Raw genomic sequence first — 26,088 nt, 5'->3', positions numbered from 1 at the left:
ATAATCAGCCTCTTGTTAGGGTCATTGTCAGAGTATAAGTAAAGTAAAGTTATTTCTATAGAAGTGCATTTTTTGTTTATCAACTAGCTTACAGACTCTGTACTTGGAATATTATTGCTCCAGCTCCATACATTAACAGTAATTTGTTTTGTGATAATGGTTTGCCAGTCAGAGTTTACAGGGCTCTTTCATTTTTGAGCCCTGTTTTACTTCCTTTAATTGACTTTAATGGTGCAATATCACGAATTATGTTAGTTGTATCTCCAATAAATGTTCGGCCCTCTAAAGGAAAAGCTTATTTAAGAATCAAGATTTGTTGTTTTAAAAATATTGAGTGTAAGTGAAGAAAATTTCACTTTGTTGCTAATTAATTTTTCAGACTTTTTTTATTCCCTAGAATATATTTTTTAGATCTCTAACATGCTCTTCATACTTTTCAGGTATCACATGTTGTTTTCTGGCATCGTTATTTTTATAAAGTTAAAGAATTGGAGAAAGCTGATGCACGAAGACAGGAGCTTAAGCAAAGAGTAGAGAAGAAGTCAGCAGACCCAGAGCTTGTTTGGGATGAAGGTAATTACAGTAACTTGATTGATAATTTTTTCTAATGCTAAGATAAATAAAGCTTACTCATAAATTAAATACTAATTTACATTTAATGGTGATTTTGTTATTGCCATTAAATATTAGCAAGGTTACATGGAATAAAATGCCCACATCAAATGGGAGAAAACTTAACCAAAAGAGGAAAAACTTTGTAAAAGTAAAATGAAAGTAAAAAAGAAATAAAGTGAACACAGCGTTGTAAATGCATACTTAACAGCAGGTGATTACAGTAAAAATGAATTTGAGTGAATTATGAAAAACAATAACTTGATGACTAAGGTAACATCATAGCCCACTTAAACTTTTTAGCCTCAGCATCCCCAATACTGTCAGGAACTTTGTTCCAACGTCTGATAGTAAGCTAAGTTAAGGACTTCTGGTTCTGGCTGGTGTCACTTGAATATGAATGGATTGACTGTAAAATTAGGATATACAAGATCAAGAGTCACAAGCTTTGACAGTGCTAATAAAAGCTTCCTTTGGATTTATAGACTTTGCATATGTTTGTATTGCGTGGCTCACAGTAGGCCTCTAAAAGTTTTTGCAGAGTCGTTTCGCCAAGCTGCCTTGGTTTCTGGCCTTTATTTTTCATTCATTGTCTTTGGTTTTATCCCACTTAACTTTCCAACTAGTTTGACTTCACATTAGTTCAGCTTTCTCTTTATTTAAGAAAAAATCATTTGGGTGAGCCCAATTTTACGCGACATCACATAAAATTGATTTATAATAGTAATGAAACCGTTTGTAAGGCTGTCATATTTTTGAGAGAAAGAATTGTTTTTGAAAAACAAGATACCAGCAATTTGCATGCTCATTTTTTCATTACTCAACATAAGCATGCAATTGAAACAAGCCCAAAAGTCTGTTAACTTCTCAGCGACTAAAAGTGAGCTTCCATAGGGTAGATTCCCCTTATGTTAAAGAGAAGTTAAACAGGAAAACAAAGTAACGTGAACATATATACAGTACATAAACAGTAGTACAAAAAGTAAAAAAAAAGTAAGGTACTGAATGATGTACAGCACTTGAATCCCTTTGCTTATGATCCTCAGAGACAATGATTCAGTGGGAAGTGGTAGTGACTTGAGCAGTAGGCGTAAAAATGATTATACAGTCTGACCTCTTTAACCCTTAAGGGATTGGCTAATTATATATAATGCACTCCCCCAGACTGGGCAAACTTTAAGGTTGGCCAATTTAAGAAAAAATGCATCAATGGAAAGAGGAAGGTATGCAAATGCACATGGTGTAAGAAAAAAAAATTCTAAAAAATTTTTCCTATCTTCCATGGGAAGTTGAAAGTGACTATTTACAACCCTGTGTGGGGCCTCTTTTACAAAATACTCATAAATTTTACGAAGTAATACATGTTTTTTCTAATAATTTATTTAATTTTATTTTGTTAAATTATAATTACAACTCACACAATATCATAACAGATTAGAACTAAAATCAGTAACAAATTCTGAGCATATTTGTTGTAAAGTATTTACATAAAATTACTGAGATCAGGAAATGAAGTAACTTTTTTTGGATTTATACATGTTTTTTGGTAATATTTCTTTACAAATTTATAACTATAACTGACATCATATCATAAAAGATAAGAACTAAAACCAACAGTAATCCCTGGGTATATTTATGAGCAAATAAATAAAGAGACGTCATGCAGGACATTCCCCTTCCAAGTCAAGAACAATACTGAGGTTCCCAAGATACCCACAATCGAGCTGAGCCAAATTCTTTAGTAGCCACAATTCATTTATGGGCCATTGAAGTACTGGAAACTCTTTCTCGCTCGATACAGACAAATTGTATGGAGCGTAATATTAATCCTCCTCAGAGGGGATCCGTCCACCACCCAAAACCTGTTTTAGACCCTCTATTTAGGGGATCCGTCCATTAATGGTTAAACCTCTTTAAACCGGCTCCCTTGGGACCAGGTGATAGCCGGACCACAGAAAATCCCAGATGATAGAAATCACCCCTAAAAAACCTGTATGTAAACAAAGTCTTGCAAGCTCATTCCCCATATACTGTATATTGCTGTGTTATCAAAAGTAGAACAGAGCTTATGAATAATCACTGTCATTCTGGCCTGCTCCATAAGTGTACCCCAAGAAATGCTTACTCCTTCGGTTCGTCGGAGCTTTACTCGTATTAAAAGCGGACTGACAAGTTCTGATTTGGCACCTTTCAATGTTTTCCGACACTTCAAACATGTCTGGCTTTCATTTTCAACAAAAAATGAAAAATCTGCTGCTGCTTTTGTCTCTTTAAAAGAGAGAGAGAGAGAGAGAGAGAGAGAGAGAGAGAGAGAGAGAGAGAGAGAGAGAGAGAGAGAGAGAGAGAGAGAGAGAGAGAAACACTAGTTTTGCATACTGTATGCAGTTATATTAATATTCATGCATTATTGTCATATCATAATATAATTTGTGAACATAACATTCAACTGCCATTTGCACTCTGATAATGTTTACATTCTTAAAATCATTGGAGGATTGCTTTTACCGACATCATCACAGCCATTAGTTGCTAAATGAGATTCGTTTTTTTTTCGTAAATTATCAAAGCTGGTTTTTAAAATGCAACTTACTTTATTTATAAATGCAGTAAGTTCAATGAGGTAAAGATGTTATTTCGCCAGTATCGGATGTTGCTTTGGCTGTTCCAGAACATTTTGTGGCCTGCACATATTCATTTTTTCAGCCACTGCTACAACCGTAAATTTAGTGGCATACTTTCATAACGCTTTCTTCTCCGTAGTATGAAGGCTAAATAATATTTATTTTATTGTCATTTATGTAAGTCACCATTGAAAATTACTAAATTTTTAACAAGTTGACAACTGTAATGCAACCCTGTGTTAGTTACGGTAACTGACATTGGCAAATGGTTGCTTCTTGATTCGATTGTTTGTATCAGTTCTGTTCTTGCTGTTGTTCATGCCAGTGTCTTACATGCAGCAGCAAGTGTTTGTGAATTATAAGGTATAGAAATGAATTCTTAGACAAGTCACAAGGTTGGTAAGCCTGGTTTAATGTGTGAAGATTCACATTTTTAGCCTAATAAACTTTTGCTCTTAGGCCTATTTCTTAGTGAAAAGCTACTCAGATATAATAGCCTATGCATTATCAGTGGTGTCTACCAAAACTGAGATAGACAGACAGACAGAAAGCCTAACCTAGTGCAATATATTGTACTGAAAATACACATCGCACTGTGCATAGTGTGTAAGATGAAATCATGTTTATTTTCGTTGGAAATAAACTGAGCTTGTATGTATATTTACGGAGTAAGCTTCAGTTTGGAAAACCCCAAAAAATCCAAAAACTGAAACGTGTGGCATCACCCTCATAGCTGCTCGAGAACTAATGGCATCTGATTCAAAATCATCCCGGTTAATGGGAGTTCCCGACCATGGAATGCAGTATTTAAGAGGTTGGACTGTACTTGTTTTTGTTAAAAGACATGTAGCTCCAACAATTTTCAAGGTAGACTTCTCAATTTGTTTCATTTTGCAGCTGAATTATTGCTCTATACAATGTCATAAAAAGGCCCCCAAATAACTTTTTGTAGGGGAATAATTCATGTGATATGAGAATATGTTGCACTCTCCCCCTCAAAAAATTTTGCCCAAAAAACTATTTGCGATAAAGTCTTCGATTTTTATCCATTGCACACCCAGATAAATTACCTAGTTATTGCATGGCAAAAATATGAAAAAATGAATGACAAAGTAGTGTCATGTTTTCCATAGGAATAGGGACAGTCACCCATGCGATATGTGCAAAAAACTCTATACCTTTTTTTGTTCAAAGACAGGTAGCTCCGACAATTTTCGAGTTAGACTACTCAGTTTTGTTGTACTTTGCAGCTGAATGATTGCTGTATATAGTAGCATAAAAAAGTTCTGCAAAATAACTTAATGTAGGTGGAATAATGAGTAAAAATTACAAGTCATAAGAAAATTTTGCACATTCCACCTGCAAAAATAATTTGCCAAAAAAAGCACACCCTGATATAATACCTAGTTATTGCAGTGCAAAAAGTTGTAATTATAGCAAGAAAAATAGGAAAAAATTAATGACTAATTAGTGTCACATTTTAAGTGAGAAAACGATATACACAAAAACTTTCTTCCTTTTTTTTTTTGTAAAAAGACAGGTGGCTCTGACAATTTTCAAGGTAGACTGTTCAATTTTGTTTCATTTTGCAGCTGAATGATTGCTTATACAGTAGCATAAAAAAGCTCCCTGAATAACTTTATGTAGGTGGAATAATGAGTAGAAATTACGATATATGAGAATTTTTAGACTTTCCCCCAACAAACATTTGCCAAAAAGAAGTACTTTGTGATAAAGTTTTCGTTTTTTATACATAGTACAGGTAGTGCTTGAGTTACGATAATTCGCCTTGCAATAATTTGATTTTGGATGGAGTTAGCAATTAACACCGATACAACAGTATTTAAAAAATATTTTAAAATTTTGCACATGACAGGTGCAGGCAGCAGTGTACAATCAGGCAGTGAGAGAGATCAAATTACAATAGATTACCTTCTTTTTCTCCATCTCTTTATCCCATCTTCTAGTTAGATAAGTTTAAAAAGCAAAAGAGAATGATAAAAGTATTGTTAGCAACGTTACACTCATTGCGTAATTGTGTACAGTCATAAACAACCGAATGAGAAACAGCTTTTTTGCTTTGAACAACCTAATTGGATAACAACAGCTGTTTGCTTGCATTTCAACCATCATATGATAGTAAACAATTACTGTAGTTATGTTATAAATAATGTTAAGTAGAATAGGACTGATATATTTTTACATTATACCCTTATTTGCTGTGGAGAAAAGATTGGCAAGGAAATATACAGTAAAGCTCCTGTATTCGTGGGGGATGCGTACCTGGCCCCCTGCAGAAATAGTTAAAATTAGCAAATAGTCAACATCCCCTCTAAAAATGCTTATAACTGCCTAAACACCCCCCTCTAAAAATGCTTATAACTGCCTATCTTGAAAGTTCAAATACCAAATTTATACTTAAAGTATCATCCTACATCAAATACACCTTGAATTATTATCTTATTATTACTGTAATAATCTCTGAAATCACATTATTATTTTCAATCTTAAACATTACTACCCTTAAAAATATTACTTACCCAGACTCTGGTATTCAAAAAGAGAGATAGAGAGAGAGAGAGAGAGAGAGAGAGAGAGAGAGAGAGAGAGAGAGAGAGAGAGAGAGAGAGAGAGAGAGAGAGAGAGAGCTCTCAAGGAATGTTAATCCATTTCGCTTTAAGTGACTGACAACAAAAAATTTATACATTTGTTTTTTGTCTTCCAAAGATGTACCTTTATGTTTTTAAAACACTATGAATTAAGTATCAGTATCTATTTATCTAGCTATCTATTTATTTCTCACATTCTACCCTTTGGAGAGAGAGAGAGAGAGAGAGAGAGAGAGAGAGAGAGAGAGAAATCGAGAGATAGAGAGAGAGAGAGAAGAGATTTTTAGTATAAAAATATCCTTTGTAGTGGTTGGCAACGCTGACCACCCAACCCTTGCTGTCAGGCTACTTAACACATGACTGGTTGACCCTCTCCATGATCTCTTTTTTCATGAAAAAGATTGGGCGTGAGATTTGTTTGTTTAAATTTTTTTCATTTAGTTACTATAGAAATACATAAATGTGGTAATTACAGTATAGGTAGTCCCCAGTTAACAGCGGGCTCAGTTAACTTTCGATCCTGTTTTATGGTGCTTGTCCAGCGATGAAAATTGGCAGTTTTCAGTGACGAAAATTGCCGATTTCCGTTATCGGTGCCGATAATTGGGTTTTGGCATGGATACATACCCAACAGAGTGCTGATAATCGAAAATCAGCGCTTTTCAGCGCCTATAAGCCCAAAAATCGCTGAAAAAGCACCAGAAATCGGCGATTTTTGGTTATCATCACACCCTCAGAACGGAACCCCCGCCGATAACTGGGGATTGCCTGTATATTATTATTATTATTATTATTATTATTATTATTATTATTATTATTATTATTATTAATAATATCATCATATCATTAATATTTGAAAATTAGTGCTTATTATTAGGTAAATCATTTATTTATCGTACAAAAATATTCTCTCATCTGAGAGAGAAAGAGAGAGAGAGAGAGAGAGAGAGAGAGAGAGAGAGAGAGAGAGAGAGAGAGAGAGAGAGAGAGAGAGAAAGAGAGATTATGTATTATTTCATCTATTTCATCTTATTACACATTTAATCTTACAGTAAAAATGGAAACCCCTATCTCCGAAAGTTCAAATACCAAATTTATCGACAAAATCGGATTCCGACATCAAATGCACGAGTAAACTTTTATTACTGGTTCTCTGAACAACAAACCGAATCCGAAACATTACTACCCGATCCGACCCGTTGACTTAAACATATGATGTTTGTAAACAAAAGGAATGTTAATCCATTTAACCGCCGCAAGTTTATACATGTGTTTTTGTCTTCCACGCACATTTAAAAGCACTTACAGTAGACTCTGAATGGAATTTACCATAAATTAATACAATTCCTGAACGTACACAATGTTTATGTAATTACAGTAGTACGCGATACGCCACCAGGATGGCGCTCTGGTTTGTTTACATTCATGCTTGCCCTCTCATGATCTCCGGAAGCTGCCGATGCCGACGTGAATTTGAGACGTTTTTTTTTAATTTTTATAACAGACTCTACAGTACATTCCCCAGCTTATTTTTAATATTGTTTTATTAATTTAATGTAATGACCAGGCTTGTTTTTCATTGTATTTATCATTAACAACAGTTTTTGTGCGATAATTGTTACAGTACATTCTGAACAGTGCATATGGGCTGCCTAGCCTAGCCTGCAGCGCTCAGTCTACCACTGGTAGGCCAATTTTTTTATACAGTATGCATTTAAAACTGTAAGAAGACTTCTAATAAGGTGTTATTTAACTCTGAACTTATTTAATTGTAATGTGTGTAGTGTTTTGTATAAAAATCACAAGGTTGGAGTAGTGACTGGTGGTCAGGAATGGATTAATCCATTTTCAGTTATTTCTTATGGTCGAAATTAATTCGAATTCGACAAAATCGAATCTCACATTCCTTCTAGAACGGATTAGCGTTACGAGGTACCACTGTATTATTATTATTATTTTTATTATTATTATTTAATCTTATTAATCTTAATATTTGAAAAGTAGTAAATCATTATATCATTATTTTATCTTAAAAAATTTATTTATTCATGAAAATAACATAAAATTACACTAATCAGTGAATATTTCTGAACGAAAAAACCCACAAATGGGCGAGTTTTCCCGCGAATAATTTTTAGATCGGCTTCTCAGAAAATCCAGTGAATCGCTGAGTTTGTGAATCTGGGGGGTTTACTGTACTGCTAAATTTAAGCTGCAAGTTGTAGCTGAAGCTGAGAAAACAAGTTCAAGCTGCTAATGACTATAAATTATTGTGCATCAGCAACATGGATGAAACTCCCATAAACTACTACATGCCATCAAACCCGACCGTAAATAAAACTGGAGAGAAAAGTATTTTAATTAAAACTACTGGGCATGAAAGAACACATTTCACTATTGTTTTCACGCCGATAAAAGATAAATATGTAAAACTCGTATTATGAAATCTAAGTGAAAATAGTGAACGGAATCTGTTGATTTTTTTTACACAAAAAATATGCCCCAATGCTATCTATTAATGAAAAAATAACTAAATTTAGTTATCAACGATACGTATTTAAGTCATATTTCGACTTAAAAGCACGTCATATAACAAGAAATAACCTTTTCCCATATAAATAGAAGCAAGAAAATTTGCCCTGAATTGCGTTAAATATGGTGAAATAAAGTTAAGTCGTAATCGCCCTTAGCTGATTTCCAAACCAAAACATTGATCAATATGTTTGTATTTTATAATAGAATAATATGAGAATATATACAATATTATTGGATACAGTGAAGTAAAGCATAACTTTTTGAAAGATCCATGGAAAAAATGCATATTCGTTATGTCTGTATTTTATACAGTACAGTACTATGATACTAATATGTGAATATTACATAGGCTAATTATTTGGGATGAACCTTACCTACTGTTAAATTAGCTTATATCTTCTGTGCCAATGGGCAAGTCAGCATTCAAACAAAAAGAAGAAGATTGCTTGGCTGACCTGGAAGACTGTTTAGTTCACCTGTTTCTCCATCAGGTGAATTCGAACGTTTTAAGCTCTAGACAGAATTCTCCTTGCTGCCATTGTGCATAGGCGACTGTTGGTATTCTGTGAAGCTTGGCTGTTTTGCACCTGTTTATGGTATTGTAATTTCATTTTCCTAGGATGTCTTTCACTGAAAGCAAAACCAATAACATCAGGCTATGTAAGAATGATTTTTGTGTAAGCAGGATGTTGAAATTTGAAGCAGATCAATGTTCGCTTTGTACTGGCTGCAGGGGTACAGAGTGTGATCTCAAAACTAGATGCGAGGAATGTACAGTTTGGTCTGAGGAGTTTATGTGTAAATGTGTCAGATATAGGAAAAGAAGGGAAGCTGTTAGATTGCAAAAGCAATTAGTTAGGTCAGGACTTAAACCTGTCAGTTCTTCCCTACCTAATGTTCCTTCATCTGTAGTTATCCCAACTCAGGCTAGGCATTTTGATAGTTGCTAGTATTGAGACTTCTTTTGTAGTTCCGACTTCTGCTCCCCTTTCGGTTGAGAAGTTAGAAAAAGACGTTAACCTTATTTTAAGTTCTATTACAAGTTTAACTGAGTTTGTGACAGGGAACCGTTCCATATCCCCCCATAGTGTGGATTCTTTTTCGCGTTCCCTTGTTAGAAGTAAGGTGTTAGTACCCTCTCCTGTACATAGCCTGAGCCTTGGACTGCCTTGTGATAGTAGGACTTTGTGAAAGAGCCAGCTACATGGGAACCAGGTCGGTTCTTGGGGTGATGGGGTTCTGTACTCTCCAATACCTACTTTTCCCTTTCCTCGGTCTGAATCTCGTTTAACGCATTCGCTTAAGGACCGCTTTGGTAAACGTAAGTCATTGCATAATATTTGACCTCACTGTCTTCAGTGGATAGTATTGAATTGATTTACACAGATAAGAGTAAGAAGGTATATCTAGACATTGTCAGTGATAATATGCCTGTAGTGAGTTGTCAAAACTCGGTTATGTTGACTCAATCTATTGTTAATCCTATTTCGTCTCTTGCTGTTTCTCAGTCTTAATCTTCTTTGGCTCTTCCTCTCACTGCTCCTGTTTGCTCTTTACATGCTGTTTCTTCAGCTTTTGGTGAATCATCTTCCTCTGGATTTGATAATGTTTCTTCTTCTCATCAGACTATGGTTTCAGATTCTTTGGTGGTTTCCAAGCTAGATGCTATTCTAGCTGCCTTACTTGCTAATGACTTGTCAGTTGGGAAGTTCTGCAACCCATCAAGTTGCCTTTGGAGGAGGTGGGTGGGTGGGGTAGGTGTAGCCCCTTCTTTGGAGGAGGTGGGTGGGTGGGGTAGGTGTAGCCCCTTCTTTGGAGGAGGTGGGTGGGTGGGGTAGGTGTAGCCCCTTCTTTGGAGGAGGTGGGTGGGTGGGGTAGGTGTAGCCCCTTCTTCTCCCTCCCCTCCCCTACCTTCTCCATTTTTTGAGGACTGGTAGTGCTGCTTGCTCCTCATCTTCGGCTTTGCCTCCTTGTGCCGCCTCAGGGGAACAGCGACGGGCTAATGTTCCCACAGTTTCCTCTTCCTTTGGGTCAGATTTGCATGGCAAGGAGTTGGCGCCTGTTTCCACTCCTCAGTTAGTGGAAGAAGATCTGGATTCGGAAGAATCTCCTTCGGTCTTTCGGTGTTTGCTGGACCGTTGCACAGCTCTTTATCCTCATTTGGTAGAGGACACAGGTTCGGTAGAGACTATGTCTTTCTTATCATCTGGTATCTTGGCTCTAGTCAAGTCCTTAAAAAAAAAAAGCTTAAGTTTTCTCCTTTGATTAGGGTGCATTCTTATGAAATTTCTTGTATTTTAGTTCACAAAGCTTCTTGTAAGGTGACCAGCTCTTGTCTTCCTGGGTTTTTGAAGCCACGGAGAGCTGCTATATACAACACAGGTGCACTGCCGGCGCTTAAACCATCCTCAGTCATTGACTCTGATTTCTTTGCTTGTCTGGATCTGATGAAGAGATGGGCTCTTGAGACAGGTAAGGTTTTTAGGGCTAATGTAGAAGTGGAGGCTTTGTCCGGGTCCTTTTTCAGAATCTTAGAAGTCTTGTCTTTTGCTGAACTTTCACTTAGTACTGTTGCTGCCTCTGCGCCAACTTGAGGATTTTTGGCATCAAAAAGCTTGGGAGGAGTCGTTAGATTTCTCGTCTTCCCTTGACAAGGCTATGTCAGACGCAGCAGGCGAGTGTTCTTTTGCTTTCTCCAACTCTGTCTTGAAGAAGAGGGAACATTTGTGCTCCTTCCTTTCATCAAAGGTCTCTCCTACTGAAAAACTAGCAGCAGTTTTAGTTTCCCCTTTAGATCGTCTTCTTAGCCTGTCCCTTTATAAGGCAATAAAGGAGGATATTGCAGTCCAGAAAATAGAGTTGATCAGACAGTCTGTTAAGTCAAGCATGAAGAGGCCTGTTCCTTCCCTTGCTTCTGGCCCTCCAGCCAAGTTTCGTGCCTCCTTGTCTCAGGAAGCATCTTCAGCTGCTAAAACATTTTGTAGAATCACTTCAGGCTTCAGTGAAAGCAAATCTATGAAGGCTTTTAGAAAAAAATGAAGTTTTATGCCCTCAAGTTCTGGTGAGAGGCTGACTGTAGACCTTCTGGAAAGTCTGGAGAGAATTAGGAGCAGAACATTGGGTGGTGAAGGTTCTAAGGGAAGGATATGCAATTCCTTTCCTGTCTCCTCCTCCACTGTCATCGTTCCCAATACCTTTCCCTTATCTTCAGCAACAGGAAAAGTTTCTTATTCTCCAAGGAGAGTTGGTAGCTTTGTTACAGAAGAAGGTGATCAAGCCGGTGTCAGGAGACATGACAGGGTTTTATAACGGTGTGCCCAGTTCTAGATGTGTCGAAACTCAACGTTTTCATTTGTCTATCTCTTTCTCCATGGAATCAGCCAGCACAGTATTAGAGGCAATTCAGAAGAACAACTGGATGATATCCGTGGACATGCAGGATGCGTATTTCCACATTCTGATAAACCCTCAGTCTCGCAAGTTCCTTTGATTTGTGTTTGCAGGGAAGGTACTTCAATTCAGGGCACTTTGTTTCGGCTTGTGTACTGATCCTCAGATATTCACGAGAATTTTAGCGCCACTAGGAGGATGGTGCCACCTCTTGGGAATAAGGATTGTGCTTTGTTTAGATGACTGGCTGTTGTTAGCCAACTCTTTGGATGGAATTTTGAGGGCCAAGGATCTGTTGCTTTTCCTGGCTCTTTCTCTCAACATAGTGATCAATTTTCAGAAGTTTAACACTGAGTCCAACTCATTCCATTCTCTATCTGGGGATGAGGATAGACTCAATTTTCAGGTTTTTCCTTTAGAGAAACTAATAGACAATTTCTTATCTCTTCTCAGAAATTTTCACCCCTTAAAGAGGCCTCCAGCAAAGCTTTGGCTGTCTCTGCTGGGAAACATGGCATCTTTGGAGAAATTTGTCAGGTCAGCAAGACTCAGGATGCAGCCAGTTCAGTTTTTTTTGAGAAAGACTTGGGACAGGAAGTCTCAGCCAGATTCCCTTTCAGTCTTGGTCCCTGTCAGTCTACAAGAGACGTTGGCATGGTGGAGGGATCGTCAAAGACTGGAGAAAGGGTTATCTGTAAAGGTGATGAGCCCAGACCTCGCCTTGTTTTCAGACACTTCTCTGACAGGCTAGGGAACATGGCTGGGAAGCCAGCAGCTGTCCAGACAGTCTTCACAAGAGAAGCAGTTGCACATCAACATCTAGAACTGCTGGCTGTATGGAAGGCACTCTTTCAGTGTGAGCACCTAGCGAGTGGAAAAGTCATAGCAGTCTTTTCCGACAATATCACCTCTGGCATACATGAGGAACCAGTACGGAACGAAATTGGTGTCAGTGTTTCGGATGTTGCTGCTTTGGGCTGAAGCCAGGAGCATAGTGTTGGTTCTACAGTTCATTTCGGGAAAAGACAATGTGTTGGTGGATCAATTGAGCAGGAAGGGAGAAGTCCTTCACGCAGAATGGTTGTTACATCTGCAAGTGTGCCAGTCTCTATGGAGTCTCTGGGGAGCACCGAATGTGGATCTATTAGCGACATTGTTGAACAAAAAGTTCCCAGTGTGGTGTTCTCCATGCCAGGGCCCTCAGGCTTGGGCAGTAGCTGCGTTTCTTCAAGATTGGTCCAATCTGGTGCTTACCCTTTTCCTCCTTTTGCAGTACAGGCTTTCCAATGGGTCCGGCTTACGATGTTCCGAGGTTACGACGCTTTTCAAATATATTCATCAGAAATTATTTTCCAGTTTACGACGCATGTTCTGGGGTTACGACGCGTCGTACGCCGATCCAGTGGAAGAAATATGGCTCCAAAATGGCAGAATAATCAAAATTTGGAGGTCTTTTGATGAAAAACTCAATAAAAATGCAGTTTACATCATTTTCAATACACCCCAAGCATTAAAAGTAAGGTTTTCTTATGATTTTTGACGATTTTTCAGTTTACGACGAGGCATAAAAACGGAACCCCTGTCGTAAACCGGGGACTGCCTGTAATAAGGAAAGTGCTGAACAAGTTTCGGTGTTCATTCCATTGCAGAATGACTAGCACCTCCTTGGTGGCCTCAGAGAGAATCGTTTCTGGACCTGTTAGCTCTTTTGGTAGATCTTCCTCATGTTCTCCTGTTAAGGATTGATCTACTCAAATAACCAAGTTCAGTGAGGTTCCACCAAAACCTCCGCATGCTGCATTTGACTGCTTGGAGACTCTCGACTGTCTCCTCCAAGCGAGGGACTTTTCTAAACTTTCTAGAAAGTATATCCTCAAATCAAGACAACTTCAACCTTGGTCCTGTATCAAAAGACTGTGGTTTGTGTACTACTGCTGGTGTTGTTCTAGAGGGATTTCCAGCACCCGTACCTCTGTAGACAACCTTATCAAAATCTTACGTTTTCTTAGATATAGTAAGAATCTTTTGGTAGCTGCTATTCGAGGGTATAAGTCCATGTTTTCTCTAGTTTTACAGCATGTACTGTACAGTTGGACATTTCCAACAATCCAGATCTTAAAGAGGTGTTAAGATCATTTGAGATTAAAAACCCTAGACTGCAATATCAATCTCTTTCATGGAACTTGGATGTAGTTTTGAAGTTTTTATCCGCATCTCTGTTTGAGCCTTTGGAATCTGCTTCTTTAAACTTTTTGACCATGAAAACTCTTTTTAGTAGCACTAGCGACAGCAAAAGGAGTGAGCGAGTTACAAGCATTCTCCTACAAGGTAAGTTTCCATAAAGAAGATGCCATTTTATCATTTCTGCATTTGTTCAGGGCAAAGAATGATGTTAAGGCTAAGCTTCTGCCGAGAACAGTAAAGAGTATAGCCTCTTCTTCATACCCCACCAAAGAGGTTGTACTCTGTTGTGAGAGGGCTATTAAAATCTATTTAAATAGGTTAAAGCCTCTAAGGCAAAGTTAGTCATTTGTTTTGTGGGGTTAAGAAGCCTAACACTCCATTATCTAAGAGTGCGATGTACTTTTTTGTTAAGCATTTGATAAAACTAGCTGATGAAGAATTATCTCCAAATCTTTTACCTTTATTGAAGGTAAATATTCATAGTGGGAGGGCAGTTGCTACATCTTTTAGTTTTTTGAAAAATTTGTTGCTTGAGGACATTATTAATACAGCACAGTGGAAGTGCAGTTCGGTTTTTGCTACTCATTATCTTGAAGATGTAGAAATCACATTCGAAAACTGTAAAGCCCTTAGTCTGCTAGTAGTAGCAGGTAAAGTCTTTTCCTGAATTGAAAGAAAGAGCTATCTTTTAGGTTCTTTATTTGATCCCAGTTTTGTTATGTGGGGAACATGACGGTACTTTTGTTGTACAGGAGCATACCTTTGTATCATTGGTATTTCTTGTTTATTTGACTCATTTGGTTTTGAGGCTTTCGGAGCCAGGCACAGGGGTCCAATCACCCCACTTCTTCCATGCTGGCTGTAGAAGAATCAGTTTATCTGCAAGGCTGCTCTTAGCTACGCACACATGATGGCCATGGACCCTGAATGGAATCCACCTTCTGGTGGCAGGATTACCTAGAGAGGGTTTCAGATCAGGTAAGAATGTTTTTGGGTTTCGTACAAGAAGCTCTCAGCTGACTTTTTGGAATTTTGTCTAGCTGCACAGTCCACTGTTCTTTTCTCAATGTGGGAATCAGCTAATTTAACAGTAGGTAAGGATCATCCAAAATAGTATAAATTTTCATAATAAAATATCTTATTGGGATACTTACCTACTGTTAAATTGACATCCTGCCCAGCCTCCCCACATCTTAATGCACTGTCAAGGAGAATTCTGACTAGAGCTTAAAAACGTTCGAGCACACCTGGTGGAGAAACAGGTGAACTGGACAATCTTCTGGGTCAGCCAAGTGATCTTTTTGTTTGAATGCAGACTCGCATATTGGCGCAGGAGATATAAGCTAATTTAACATTAGGTAAGTATCCAAATAAGAAATTTTAATGTGAAAATTTATATTTTAATTTATATTTTATTATCTTCAAAAGTTGCATAATACACGCAGTATACAGGCGTGATGGGGTTCCATTCCCCCGTTAAAATTAAAATCGTCAAAAATCAAAAAAACCTTACTTTTAATGCTTGCATAAAACGATAAACATTGTTATTGAGTTTTACATCAAAAAACCTTCAAATTATGTTATTCTGCCGTTTTGGGGCCATATTTCAGTAAAACAATTTCTGATGAATATATTTGAAAAAGCGTCGTTTGGCGGAAAAACCGGGGACTGCCTGTATACAGTAAACTCTTTAAAACTCAAATTTGCTGCTTTATCATCCCCCTCCTCTTCCGATTTTTAGTTATACTATGTAGCGATCAACAGCCTGATACCATTCAAGTATGCCAACGACAGACCGAATCTTGGGGAGTACCCCTTACAGTGCACGTTTGATTCTTGTTTGTGTTATTCTGTTTCTTTTTGCACTGAATTATGATAAGTCAATCTGCATTGAACCTCCAGAATTAGCTGATATTAATAACTACTACAGTATACCATATATGTATAGAGTATACTGTATATTGTAGACAAGGCTACCGTATATGTATACTACTGTATATACCATAGTGCAGGCTAGGCTAATTCTTGTCTGAGTTATTCAATTTCTCTTTGTACTAAATTATCATAAGTCAGTCTGCATGAACCTCCAGAATTAGCTGATATTAATAATTATACCTAGTGTAGACTAGGCTAAATTCAGGATATATTTTTTCCAACAAACGATGGGGTTTTTGGAACCTAACCCCTTTGTAAGTAGGACAATACCCCTATACCCATATAGATTACCTAGTTATTGCAATGCAAAAGTTGTAATTATGTACTAAAAAAATATGAAAAAATGGATGACAAAGTAGCATCATGTTTTCTGAAAAAAAAGTGGCACTTAGTCAAGCGTTTGTTCCTCTCTCTTTCTCTCTAGCAGAAAACAGACAAAATGATATAGTTGTAGAATAAAAATTGAAAACCATACAAAACAAATAAACATACATGTTACATATGTATAAAGAAATATCAGGAACACACACTAAAAGTGATCCTCACCTCGGTTGCTGGTTTGTGCATTTTTTTTTTTTTTTTTTACATTTGTGTATGTCATAAAAATGTGAATGACTTAAATATGGATGACATCTATATCAGTCATCAGTAAGGAAAAAGGGTTAAAGTAGCGTAACAGCTACTTTTAAGTGCAGGTACTTTCAGCATCTATGTCACTGTTAAGAAGACCACTCCACAATTTTGTAGTTCAGACAATAAAAGACCTCTAATACTGAGCCGTGCAACATCATGGCACCTCAGCAGGGTATGGATGTTGATATTCTGCAGAATGATCAGCATGCATTAATTCTGTATTATAAGTGTTAATGTATTGGTATTGGAAATGAAATGGTTTTGAAAAATGTTTGACTAATTGTGATATAGAATTAAATGCTTTTTAGAAAATAAATGGATTGTCAAGGCATGGAATACAAAATGTTTAGATATTTAATTGGTGTAATTCATCTCGCTGATTTTTACAGATTTTTTTCATTTTTGCTATTGTCATTCTGCTGTGATTATATACTTATTGCCAGCAGTGTACAGAACAGATAAGTCTTATTGATTTTGAATGTTATGATACTCTAGCTTAGTTACTGGAAGTAAAGGAACCAAACTTTGTTTGCATGTTGAGAGGCATATTTTTCAGCCTCTGATTACAGGGACTGCCTTGCTCTTCATACTGGTCTAAGCAAAGAAAAATAATTTAGAAGGAAGCTAGCTATAAAGGTGACTGGGCTAGACCAACTGGACATTTTCAGGAATGCAAAACCATGAAGTCCCCCCATCACAGTGATCTCTCTACTCAGATATTCACATCCTGTGGAGAATTCAGTTAACTCCTCTATTGTAATTATTGGCAGTGACCATCATTTTGGCTTTGAATGTCTTTTGGGGACAGCATGGTAACAGCAGACAAACTTTGCAGGAACCAGCTAGTTATGCTGTGTGTGTTTTGTCCATCCTTGGCAGCTACTGTACGTTGAACATAAAAGTTCTTGTTTATTTTTTGCTTTTGGATCCATTGGCTTAGATTGCCAAGTGGTGGGTCATTCCACTTCTGTACAGCCTGTTTAGGTTGCACTAAGAGTATTTAGTTGCACAAAGGTTGGAAATTGTCTTAGTAGTGCTATTATGTCAACACCATGAGAGTTTCCACTGACGTCATCATTTTGTTGGGTGCACCATGAGAATTTTGCTATGTTGAACCTCCTGTCAGCACCATATATCATATTCCAACAATTTTTTTGGTACTTCAGTTTTCACCTCTGTAGTTATCTCTGGTAACAGAAAGCAGAATTTCAGGGTCCAGTAAGAAATGTCCATTGAACATACACCAGGCAGTAGAGGCCATTTAGTGTGTTATTGAAAGGAGCACTACAATATCTGTTGTTATGCTGACATAAGCAGTGATCTTAAGGGAAGAGGAGAAATGTCCCACTATCATTTAAGTGCTATAGATCAGTTCTTGCACAAGTAGATCATTGTATGTATTGGACTCATTTTTTTTCTTTTTGTCTTCTGCAGAGTTGGAGGACATTATTCATAATTTTGAAAGTGAAGTACTTATGCCTTCAGCAAAGCCTTTGAAGTGAGCTCTCACTGCTTTTTATTCAAAGCTTACTTGTGAATCCTCAACATAAACTTCACTGATAGATTTAGCTTTGTTGAAGACTCATGTTGCTGACAGCTACATTATCAAGGAGCATCAATGAAATTCATGGCTTTCAAGTTGAGTTTAACCTTATGTGGGTGTGGTTTTTGTATCAAACTTCATTTTAAAACTAAGATCCTGAGATTACAGGACATCACCACATCCCACTTGCTTGCATTTCTTTATTATGGTTCCCTTGGTACTGATGGCCATATGTTTTAAATCAAGAGCACAATGTTTTGCAGACCCAAATGTTCTGTATAATGTCAAGAAGAATACCATCTCCTTTTGGGTGAGTAAACTTGGTATTGAAGTTTACAGTTTAATTCGTGAACAAGATTGAAGCAAACTGACCTAGGTCAGTGTTTTAAAAGTTTGAGTGTCTCTATGAATTGGAATATTTTTTACTGCATTCACTCTTGAAGGTGGTTGTTATAGGATTTCAGTTACTCTTTGGCTGTGTTTTACCTTGGAGGTGATATATGTTGGTAAATATTTAGATAACTTTTCTGCTAATTTCTGTGGTTGTAAGCAGGCGTTCTTTTCAACTATTATGTTATTGTTTTGGAATCTTTATGTCAGCCAAAGTTATCTTGAAGGTCAAAGAGAGAAGTAAGTGGTCTATTCCCATTTTGTTATACAACCTATTTTAGCAGAATGGTTTTATGATGTGGTTTTTGATGTGGCTGTGTACAAGATGCATTTTGTGCGAACAGCAACATGAATATAAGAAGGAATAATCCCAGTAGTGACCATAGGTATAAGTGAAGCTCTCATTTACCAAGTAGATCCTCCTGAATAACTATTGGACTTTTGTATAACTAAGAGAACTTTTGGGAAATATTTCATGTTTCATCGATATAAAATATTACTTGACATTTGCAGTCCTCCAGTCTCTGCAAGCTTTAGAGCCCTAGCAGGAAAGCCTTAAATACCACTGATTACAAATCTTGCTGTTTATTAAGTAGCAATTCAGAACTTTGTTTTTTCAAAACCAGTGAAATTGGCATTTGTGGAAGTAATGGTTTGCAGCTACAAGAAAAAATCAACTGGAATATTTTTTGTGCTTGTGGCGAGAGTTAAACATATATTTGATATCTTTCCCTCCTCTGCAGTTACCTTCCATTTACACAGTATTTGAATAAGAGATTATTGTTAGTGCTGTAACGATAACATACATTCTACAAGCATCAGTGTAACACTATTATAGTTATAATGGCCTTTTACATGTGGCATTGGTCTTTCTGACCAAATTAAATCATTCTGATCACACTTGCTGTTTTTATGAAACTATATTAATGTCAGTGATGGAAAAGGTGCCTCCATGTACTTTGCAAAGGACTTTTAATGTAGTTACCGGTCTTGATGTTTATTATGTGGGTGCCAAGGTACTGTTTTATTGTCAACTGTTTTTGCAAGTAGGTTTTCTTGTGCTAAAGCTAATTGAATTTTTAGAATTCTTAAAGTTCATTGTAACCTTTTTTTTGCAGCATTGTAATACAGTATAATTAAGATCACTTTTGCTTACCTTGTTTTAGCTGCTTCGGCAACTGCTTAATATGTAAATTTGTGAACTTAGAATTGCTAAGTAGCTTTCATTTTAGGATTTTAAAAGCATTGTAACTGCTATTGTAGTAATGGCAACCTCTGACAGATGAGGAGTTTGGTGGCGATGTAGAAATCACCGAGGAGATGCAGGCACAATTGCTAGAGGATTACCAAAGGGAATGTGAAGAGCTGGGGAGATCCAGTTCGGACAATGATGACAAAAAGCTAGATTCAGTTGATAAAGATGAAACAAGTTCAAAAGACAGTGAAGTCAAAGACTCTTCAAATGAAGAGTCAAGTTCTGGTCCTGAGAAATTATTGGAAGTGCTCAATGTGGATTTGAATAAAACTTCAGAAGTAGCAAGTAAACCTTCTCCATCATCAACAGGTAAATTAAAACTAGGTGGTAAAGCCATGAGAGTAGTATACTAAGCCTTGTAAACTCACTTTTAGCCTTGGTCATGTGCTGCTTTTCATTTGAACTCTTAAATACTGTACATTCATTTTCATTATTTTGTTTCTAAGAATATAATATGAATCTTGTAGATATATTGTATTTTTTTTAGGAAACTGCATTGATAATTTTGTATTTGGATTGAATGCTTTTGGTTGTAACAGAGGGCATTGCAGGGTGGTGGTTGTTGTATGGCATGATATCTGCTAGCTTGTATTTAACAGTTTATAATTATTCGGTCAAGTCTTGCTCCAGAGAAGCACAAAAGAGGAACAGAGGTATCCATGATCAAGCTAATGACTTTATCTTTTGATAAGATATAATAGTAGTTTGGTCAGAGAATCATTGTGGCAGGAGCTTTGTAATGGATGCAGCGATAAGTCTTCTGGACAGAAAATGTAGCTTTTATTTTACTGGAGAATAAACCGCCAATCAGATGGGGCCGTTATATGAGTTTTGACTGGTATATACTGAGCTTAATGCCAGGTGATGGTTAGTAGTTAAGGTGTGTTAAATATGCTATCAATTAAGCTTTAACAAGTGTCGTGTAATCTGCATGTTAGCTAATGTCTATTTTTCTTGAATGAATTGTTAACTCACATCACCTTGATCTTGTGGTTAACTGCATAACTAGCTGAATTGAAGTGAAGTTACCTTATTTGCCAGGACTTGAGGACCCCCATCATACATGGATATTATAAAAGAAAGTTCAACTGCCCTATTCCCATGTTCTTTGGCATAGGCTACAACATCTGGTAGGTATTTTAGGTTGTAGCAATGCCTTTGTTTCTTCAGTGCCATGGGTTTAAACTAAGAAAATCCTATGATAAAAATGCCCAGGAAATAAATCAACAATTTACCATAGGTTTGTTGTTGTTTATATCTCTCCATTCCATGCACTCTGATAGTTGCTGGAATCACTACCAGGGTGTAGCACCTTTGCTATCATCTTCCATTTCTCATTTGTTTGTAACTAAATTATTTTACTAATAATAAGACTGTATATGAAATAATTTTCACAATCAGTATAAATAAACTTGCATGGATCACCACCGAAGGGTAGCATCATTGCTACCATGTGTATTTACCATCCAATTGTAACGAAATAATATTGCTGATAATCAAATGTGGAAAAACAAATCTGTGCAGCATATTAACAAAAACCCACTTAGGCTTAAATACAATGGCTGAGATGACAAAATAAGAAAATGTCAGTGATGGTAATTACATTCGTGGGAGGTCTCAGTTGTGGCATTTCTACATCAGCTTCAAGCCAAAAGTCCTAAACTGCCCAAAAAAGCGCTGAAAAAGGCTGCTGACCTTCAGGCCTTTAGTGCTTATAATTATGTTGCGTACTGTGGCATTTGAGACAGGGTGATTTTATATCCATTTTTAAGGAAGAACTGTTTTATATGCTGGCAACTCTTTATTTTTGTTCACTGGCTAACAGAACATATTCAAGTGAGATTGCACCACATTGAAATTATTCAGGTGTCAAAGAGATTCTCAGACTGTTGGAATATTTTTCCTAATTTTAAGCCTAAGTATGACAATTTTACAAAATAATACACGTTTTATACAAACCTATGAATCATAAATACTGTATCGTTGTTCCTTGTAATAGTTCTCCCGTCCATAGAAACTTGTTAAGCAGTGAAAAACAGACCAATAAAACAGTGGGGTTGTAAATAGGAGGGTAGAACTCTAAATGCAAGACTTACCAATCATAAGAGGTGTGAAGACAGAGGCTGATGAGGATGAATGGCCCGTATCAAGAATTGATAAAACATGACTTGCAGTGATGATCAGTATTAACTATTATACGTAAAAAGACTTCGGGTTCACATCATAGAGATGAAATGTTGAAAAAGTGTTCTGACATCAAGTACCTGCTGTGATGATGAGATCTCGAGAATGAATGTAACCACTGAGTTGCAAATCATAGCTTAAATTGTTTTGTGGCTTTAAAATAATTTGTACAGATTTTTAATTAGCACAGATTAGAGAAGTTACTCATCAGCTAGCTAGCTAGCTAGCTCTCTCTCTGAAAAAAAAAATTATGCAATTATGCCTACTTCTTAGATAACCAGCAATGGAAAACAAGGTAGCTTTTTTTGTGATTTTGTGCTCCAGTGGGTTAAAAGTTTTAATGAAGATGAATGCTAGGACCTTGTGAGACTTGATATTGAGCAGGGTGAGGTCTTCTTTCAAAATGTCATGGGAGGCACATATCACTTAAAAAAGAGTTGGAAATGGTATTCATGGAGATGAGGAAATGGTATCCATGGAGACGAGAATATTTCTGTTGTAGGTGCACGGGGAGAAGTAAGAAGAGGAACCCTGAAGACCTGGTTTTGCTGGGCATGGGTCCTGATGGCTCTCACTGGACAAAGGAGGCTTTCATCATCAGAGGAAGAAAATAAAGCAGGAATAGCAAAGGAATATATAATCAAATCACTCTACAAAATCTGGAGGAAACAGGAGTCCAATGGTAAACCAGTGGGTAGATTGAGAGACTTCCCTTACTGATGTGCGTAGAGGAAGAAAGGGCCAGTAAAAACACTGTCTTGAGGATCAAGTCATGGAGACATCACTCAGTAGTTCAGAAGGCGGTTTTGTAAGGCTACTCAAAACCAAAATCAAGTTCTGACACTTACATGGAGGTTTAATTGTAGACATAGGAATCAACTAAACAGAGTGACAAAACAGGTTCAAAATGTTTTGTTCATTACCTAAACCCACACCATGCTGAAGTAAGACCTTGGAGAGAGCCACCCTGTAGTTTTACTATTTGAGAACTTCTTAACATTCTTCAGAAGACAAAAGATATTCAATAGAATTGGTACAAGAGGCTTAAGTGAAAGAGTACTTTATTTAGTACGCCAAACAATGAACTTAGAAAAGGGAAGTGGTAGAGGATTTGCTAGGGGTGGTAATTGCTGCTGTTTTAGTTTCCAAAAGTATGGTAAACGGCTTCTGTATGTGAAGATGAAGTGATTCTGGATGTTTGTGAAAATAAAGAAAGTGTGGCTGCTTAGGAGGCTCTTCAAAGTAGGGAGGACACTGGTGTTGTCTGTAACGAGGTGTAAGAGGCATGGAAACCATCCCTGCTAAGGCCAAATGGGAGCAATGAGTGTCATCTGGGGATTCACTGTAGCTAAAAACTTCACCTGCATGTGCCACAGAAGACTAAGTGGGTGAAAAGCATAAATGTTGAGGCCAACCTCAGGCTTGGATCGTTGTTTCCACTTTGCAAACCAATGGGTCTGGTTGCAGAAAACAGAGCAGTGGTGTTCTTGCATTCAGTAATTTGGCAAAGAGTTCCAGCAGAGGGATTTCTCACACCTGCCTGAGGGACTTGCAGACATTCAAGACATTGTACTGAGAGAAGGATCTGACAGTTCCTGCTGAGTGTCCACCAACATGCTGCAAGCTCTTGATATGAATCTTGGGACAATGGTGATTGCTCCTCTGCTGATAAGGCAGTCACAAGTGCTTGAAGGCCAAGAAGGGCTACTTGCAACTCCAAGAAGTTGAATATGCTTTTGCTGCACCTTGGGCCACCACACTCCCTTCACCTAAAGAACTAGTAGATGGGTCCCTAGCCCTCATTCAAGGCATTAACAGAACCCTATTCCATTTGTCTTACTAACATCAAAGATCTTGAAGGACACTTTCTGTGGCTGGAACTCAGACATAATGAGGTAGGTGCCTTCCAACAAAAAAGCAGCTGAAGGTCCAACAAAAAAGCAGCTGAAGGTGAATAAGGCAGTGGATGCAGAATCAACTACAGGGAACCAGTTTCTCCACATATGTTGAATGACTGATTAGTATCTAACATGACTTGATCCTGGGCCTTAGATGACACAGGGAATTGTAAATATTGTTTCGGAGATAAATCCTATCCTATGATTTTATTTACTACAAGTCCTTTAATTGACATCGGCATCAATGACCCTAGAAGTCATTGTGCCTGATAACTTAAATTCATTCATTCCTTCATTGGAATGATATACAAACTCCAAAGTCGTGTCGATACTCATCCTGAGATTCACTTCTTACTTGAATATATGAAGTCTGACTTCTGGTTGACCTGCAACACTAAGGACAAACACAATGTCAGAAGGATGCCCAGATGCCTCTCCAACTCCTTAGAGGATGCCAAGATTAGTCAGTCATCCATATAGCGGCAGAGAAGACAAGACAATGAGGCCAGCAGGCTGTACAAAGATTGAAGCCAAGGCTCCAGAACTATATCACCTGTTCCTGCCACATGAAGCAAGGAACTTCCTTGAAGAGGGTTGAATAAGGACATGGAAGTGTACATTTTGCAGGTCTAAAAGAGGCATGGAAGTTTCCTGTGTGCACAGATCTTCTGGCAGACTCCAGTCTCTATCCAAAAGGGCGTTGGACGAAAAGCTTGTGGAGTTAGTTGAGGTCTTTTTCAAATGCTCCCTTCACCATGGAAGCCACCTCCTTGGGTAGGAATCCACATCCTTTCTGGATCGAAGGTGGAGGACTTGAAGGTGACTGGTCAAATCAGCAGTGGTGGCCCTGCATCGATGAAAAGAAGACAATAACTGTCTCGAGAATCTTGAGGGCCCAGAGTTCCGATCATTGTATTCCCAAACTAGCAGGAACAGGCCACCTTCATTCCCTACCCACTGAGCTTGGTGTCTTCTGCTGTCAGTGTCCTCAGCCTCCGGGATCGAAAGATATCAGAACTCTGTGGGTGGGAGGCAACACTGATGGTTAGGAGATTAAGGATAATTGCTGGGTGGAGAAGACTGCAGATGCTGCAGAGTGAAAGGTCTCTGGATGCTGACTGAAGGAAGATCAAGGGTGTTAGGAAGACTTCAGCCGAAGAGCGGATTTGGAGGAAGGAAATGCCTTTGAGGAGGAGTGATTAAAGTTGAAGGTGGCAGTCTTGGTAGTGTTGTAAGACAAGCTTTTCATTCAGGTCAAAGACTAAATCCTCCGGCAACAGGTCAGAGTCTAGTGGATTAAACTTCCAGAGAGTGCAAAGGTCATCAGAGAGATCTTTAAATACTGCATTCCTCTTTTTCATCATTACATTCACAATCATCTATAAAGTTGACGTCACAGTTGCTAGGGATGATGAGAACTCAGTTGGTGTCATGGCAGCTATATTGGCCACTGTGGGATAAGACTCAGAGACCACAGGTATACTAGGAGGTGAAGGAGGCAATGCTAGAAAAAGATGCCAAGGTTGATGGGTCCACAATCAACTACTGTAGTCCACAGATAAATCAGCAAAGGTTAATGAACTAATAATGAAACAATAAAAACCCTTTTTTTTCAAATGACCCACAAAGGACATACCGGCAGCAGATCTCTGAAACTCATGAGGGTATTGGAGAAACTGGAAGCAAAGCAGGGAGCTCAAAGGTGGTGACCAGGTTGGAGGAGCAAGGATATAGAAAATCCCTCCTTAGAGTGGCAGGATGATCTCCATGGGAAGGGGGCTTCTGTGGAGGTGAGTATTCAACAGGAGAAAACAGTAGGAGTCACACATCAACAAACTTTGGTTTCCCACCCTTAACAGTCTTGGAATGAGAAGGCTTCATGGACTCAGAAGCCTCATCTGAAAAACTTGAGTCTTGACTACAGGAGCATGGCACTTTTAAGCCTCTATCTGGACTTAGAGAAACCACTGGTTAGTAGACCAGTTCACACACACACACACACACACAGGCCATATTTCTTGTGGGGAGTTGCCCTCTACACAAGTGTACCATAAATGTGGGTCCTTATCCAGAAATGAAAAACTATAAAAAACTAAAGTGTAGGTTAAATATAAGAAATTATTTAAAAGTTTGTGCAATATAGAATGAGGTTTTTAGGAAGTTTAATTAAAAAAGTCATGTGAATGATTGTGTTTTTGTCACATAGAAATGCAAAAAACCATTTGATAATTGAACCTTTTTGCAGTCTTTTAATAAAAATATACATTTTTCTTCATACTACTGTAAAGAATAGCAAAAC

General features: G+C 37.7%; 1 protein-coding gene across 3 annotated transcripts in view; it reads left to right on the top strand.

The window, feature by feature from the left end:
- The window catches only part of LOC136845339 (BSD domain-containing protein 1-like), a 122,153-nt gene that overhangs the window by 63,408 nt on the left and 32,657 nt on the right, over window positions 1-26,088 (top strand). For 2 of the 3 annotated variants that reach the window (XM_067115566.1, XM_067115565.1), the window contains 2 exons: window positions 441-573; window positions 19,735-20,016. In XM_067115566.1, the coding sequence (XP_066971667.1) occupies window positions 441-573; window positions 19,735-20,016 (415 nt within the window). The remainder of the gene's footprint in view (window positions 1-440; window positions 574-19,734; window positions 20,017-26,088) is intronic. The other variant, XM_067115567.1, reaches the window with a different exon arrangement.

This window comes from Macrobrachium rosenbergii, chromosome 13, assembly GCF_040412425.1.
Source record: "Macrobrachium rosenbergii isolate ZJJX-2024 chromosome 13, ASM4041242v1, whole genome shotgun sequence".
NCBI lineage: Eukaryota > Metazoa > Arthropoda > Malacostraca > Decapoda > Palaemonidae > Macrobrachium > Macrobrachium rosenbergii.
This window is presented reverse-complemented; position numbering and strand designations above follow the sequence as displayed.